The sequence below is a fragment of the Ursus maritimus genome, unplaced genomic scaffold (genome assembly GCF_017311325.1).
Source record: "Ursus maritimus isolate PB19 unplaced genomic scaffold, ASM1731132v1 scaffold_3, whole genome shotgun sequence".
Classification (NCBI taxonomy): domain Eukaryota; kingdom Metazoa; phylum Chordata; class Mammalia; order Carnivora; family Ursidae; genus Ursus; species Ursus maritimus.
Genome location: NW_024425563.1, coordinates 54,652,004 through 54,655,674, shown reverse-complemented (window position 1 = coordinate 54,655,674; position 3,671 = coordinate 54,652,004). Strand labels below are relative to the sequence as shown.

The window sequence follows — 3,671 nt, the reverse complement described above, 5'->3', positions numbered from 1 at the left end:
TGCATTTAGACACCGGATCTATTTGCATTTTACCATGGGTCATCAATAAATAAATAGAATGTTGTTTTTTGTATTTTAAGTTTTTTTTTTCTCTCAGAGGAAGATGTAAAAAGGAATTAACTGACTGTGATTCTGCAAGTCAGTTTGATCCCCGTATTTTTATTTCTAAAGACGTTCTTAAAATTCCTCTGGTTGTTAACCATTTTAAAATGGAGAAAGTCCATAATGATGCCTTTCCTTTCAGTGGCTGATTGGCACGACCTCTCGAGAATGCATGCATGAAAAAATAAAAATAAAAACATTCTTCGTCAAAAAAAAAAAAAAAAGGAACACAAACAACTGTTCAGACTTCTATCAGAATGTAGAGGTGTGAGGATGGTGCCGCTGCCCGTCTGGGAATCACTGTCCACGGGCCTGTCTCGCTTTCTCTTTTAAAAGTGCGCCCCACGCCCTGTTTCTTTGAATTTGGGTTCTGCTCTTCTAATTTCCAAGAAAATCTTTGGCATATATATTTAAATTTTAGTTATCCAGCTCCAGAGTCTCTAGACTGTCCATTTTCTCCTTCTCTGGAAACAATGACATCTGCAAAAACCCAGAGGGGGGAAAGTTGGTTATTGTTTAGGTCTTCGTGGCTGTTTTCTAAGACTAGTGAGCACTGTCCTTATCACCACTACTGAGAAATTACGCTGAACAACCTGGAAGGATTTCAGCCCAAGGGCAAGAGGAAGTGGGTGGGCGGAAAGAAGGAGGAGGTGGAATTTGGAAGCATTTGTTTTAAGGAGAACGAAAACTTCAAGCCAAAAGAAAAGGAGGCGCTGGCAAGAAAACCGTCCTTCTAGCCCTGACCCTTGAATCTCTCCCAGTCTGCCCTCCTGTCCGTCACGCACACTCACGCACACGCACACGCCTCACCGGGGCGCATCCCCCTCTCCCTAGCGCCGACCGACCTGCCTTTCAGGGACGGTCAGGGGATGAGGTGGCGGTGCCAGGCTGGGTGGGAAGGCTGAGAGGGGGGTGGGAGAGGGGGCTGAGGAAGGCAAGGTGGACGGGGAGCCGCGGCCCGGCCGTCAGTCCATCTGCCACCTGAGCGGCGGAAAGGCGAAGGGGCGCAGAGGCGCCGGTCCTTACCTAGGTCTCCGGCCCTGCCGAGGGGGTGGGGAGCTCCGCCTGCTAGTGGGACGCGGACATGGACCAGGCCCCCTCCATCCTCCAGACCGAGAAGGCGTAGCTGAGCCGCTCGTGGGCCACATAGCTGCAGCTTGCCATCTTGGAGTCCAGCTCGTCGCTCTGGAGGACCTGGTAGAGGAAGTCGATGTACCTGGCCGCCAACTTGAGGGTCTGGATCTTGCTCAGCTTATCCGAGGGCAGCGTGGGGATGATTTTCCGCAGCGCGGCGAACGCCTCGTTCAGCGACTGCGTGCGCTGGCGTTCCCGCACGTTGGCCATGACCCGCTGCGTCTGCAGCTCCTCGTACGACTGCGGGCTCCCGCCGCCGCTGCTGCTGCCGCCGCCGCCCGCGCCGCCGCCGCCGCCGCCCGCAGACTTCTTGCCGCGCTTGCCCTGCGCCGGGCTGCCCGGCTCGTCGCCGCCTCCGACGCCCCCGCCCGCGGCCCCGCCGGGCCCCGCGCCGCCGCCCGCGCTGCGCCGGCTGCTACGCCGCTTGCGCCCCCCGCGCTTGCCGCTCGGCGGCTGCTGCCGGTCCGGCTCCTCCTCGCTGTTGCTCAGGCTGTCGTCGGCCGGCGAGACTGGCGAGCTGGACACTTCCTGCATCATCTCTCAGGTGGCAACGCGCGGCCTCGCAGGCCCGGGGCAGAGGGGCGGCCCGGGAAAAGGAGGAGAGCCGGGCGCCTCAGCCCGCCAGCTTCCCCCGCGCGCGGCGCCGGCCCGGGCGGTGCGGCCCGCCGAGGAGGGAGCGGGCGGAGGGACGGGGAGGATCTCCGCGGGGAGGGCGCGCGGGGGAGGCGGGGAGGGAGGCGGGAGGGGGAGGGGACGGTGTGGATGGCCCCGAGGTCCAAAAAGAAGGCGCCCAACGGCTGCACGCACACCCTGCTCGGCCTCTTGGAAACGCTGCCGGTGCCGGCGAGCCCGCGAGGTGTCTGGGAGTTGGACGAAAGCTGCAGACTTGGAGGCTCTTATACCTCCGTGCAGGCGGAAAGTTTGGGGGCAGCAGTGTCATTGGCCTGACGTGGGGAGGAGGGACTTTTCGAAGTTTTATAGGAAAGTTTCCGCTTTCCAGCCCCCCTTCCCCGTCCCCACCCCCCTTCCTCAGGGTCTAACAATTCGTTCTCCCAAACCATTCAAAAACGACCTGGCTCCGGCGGCCGGCCCCTCTGCCCGCCTCCTTGCTGCCCTCCCCCTTTCCTCCCTGCCGCCCTCCTCAGGAGGGCGCGGGGCGATTTCCTTCCGCGCCGGAGCGCGCGGGCCGCGCCCCCGCACCCGAGCGCAGCCCCGGAAAGCGGCCGGAGGGGACCTTTCGGCCGCGGTGTCAGTCCCTCCCGGAGTGGCTGTGACAGCAGCGGCAGCAACAGCTTCTACGCAGTGGGTGATGTCTCATCTCGCCCCTGTACCCTCTAGGTCCGTGGGGCCGCTTTGGGATTGCTGGGGTGGGGGCAGTGGCAGGAAAACTGGCAACCGCGGAGATCCCCGCAATAGCCAGGTAGACGGGCTCCCAGAGTCGCAAAGGTCAAACCACCGCGGCTGGCCCTGAGGTCGTGGGCGTTTTTGAAGACGTGGCCGCGACGCGGGGACTGCGGATCAGTGCCCGGCCTGCTCTCACCCCTCCCTGAGAAGCATCTGGGCCTTCCTTTTCCCTCCACAGTGACCCAGTTTCAAGCTTCCTACCACGCAAAAGACGACACCTCCGACGGTGCTGGAGACCGCTCGTTCTTTCTCCGAAGTAGTCCTGTCCTTGGAGAAGGCACCGGGGCCAGAGAGGGACAGTGCAGCGTCTCCGCTGCGGCCCTGATCTCCTAAGCTGCCAGCCCAAGGTGGAGGACCCTGTGGCCTTTTCATCCCTACCCTACTCTCAAATAAAGCCCCACATTGTTACCTCTAAAGGTAGGCTCGAAAGAGAGTGAGATGAGGTTCCAGCCCCCGAACAAGCGCGCGGCTGACGGCTGTGAGAGGCACCTTCTCCACCCTTCATCCCTAGGAGGTGGAGTGGGCAGTCAAGCTTCGTGTGACCCATACGCGTTCCAGTTACTTGGACACTTTTATATTTTAAGCAGTTCTATCTAATACGTTAACGACAACGAGCGCCAGAGCCCCAAAGAGGGTGTTAATGCAGATTCTGGCAAGTAGGAGGCAACAAAAGTTGGTGGGCTGTAAGGGAAGGCGTGGGGGAAGAGAAGCCCCTCTTTGCAATGCCAGACTTGTTTCTCTTTTTTGGAACGACTTGGATAGAATAACCTTTTCGTGTTCATCCGTTAAGTTGCAAAGCAAACTAGAGGTCAAAAGCAGTAGTCGGTTTTCCCGCGGGGGGCGGGGAGATTTAGGGGTGCTGAGGTTGTGTGCCCTGCGCAGGCCGAGCTCCACTCACGCTCTCCCCAGACTGGACTGTCAGATGAGAATTAACTCAGCGAAAGGCCCCGTTCTGGGCCTGACCGGGGGTCTCGGCTGTGGGTGTGGGGTGGAGGAGGAGGGAGCCCAGGCGGCTGGAGGGCAAGCCCTGT

General features: G+C 59.8%; 2 protein-coding genes across 2 annotated transcripts in view; both read right to left on the bottom strand.

The window, feature by feature from the left end:
* LOC121105903 (twist-related protein 1-like) overlaps positions 1-922 on the bottom strand; it is a 2,614-nt gene extending 1,692 nt beyond the window's left edge. Inside the window, exon 1 of the mRNA XM_040644560.1 lies at positions 913-922. Coding sequence (XP_040500494.1) covers positions 913-922 — 10 coding nt within the window. The remainder of the gene's footprint in view (positions 1-912) is intronic.
* LOC103659038 (twist-related protein 1) lies at positions 7-1,900 on the bottom strand. Its single transcript, XM_040644214.1, has 2 exons — positions 1,129-1,900; positions 7-582 (listed from the first exon to the last, which is right to left on the bottom strand). Exon 1 carries the CDS (start codon positions 1,771-1,773, stop codon positions 1,171-1,173), a length of 603 nt encoding a protein of 200 aa, XP_040500148.1. The 5' UTR covers positions 1,774-1,900; the 3' UTR covers positions 7-582; positions 1,129-1,170.
* Positions 1,901-3,671: the final 1,771 nt, after the last annotated feature.

Bases quoted from the DNA above. Each gene is read 5' to 3' on its own strand.
- LOC103659038 (XM_040644214.1), bottom strand. From the start codon at position 1,773: ATGATGCAGGAAGTGTCCAGCTCGCCAGTCTCGCCGGCCGACGACAGC.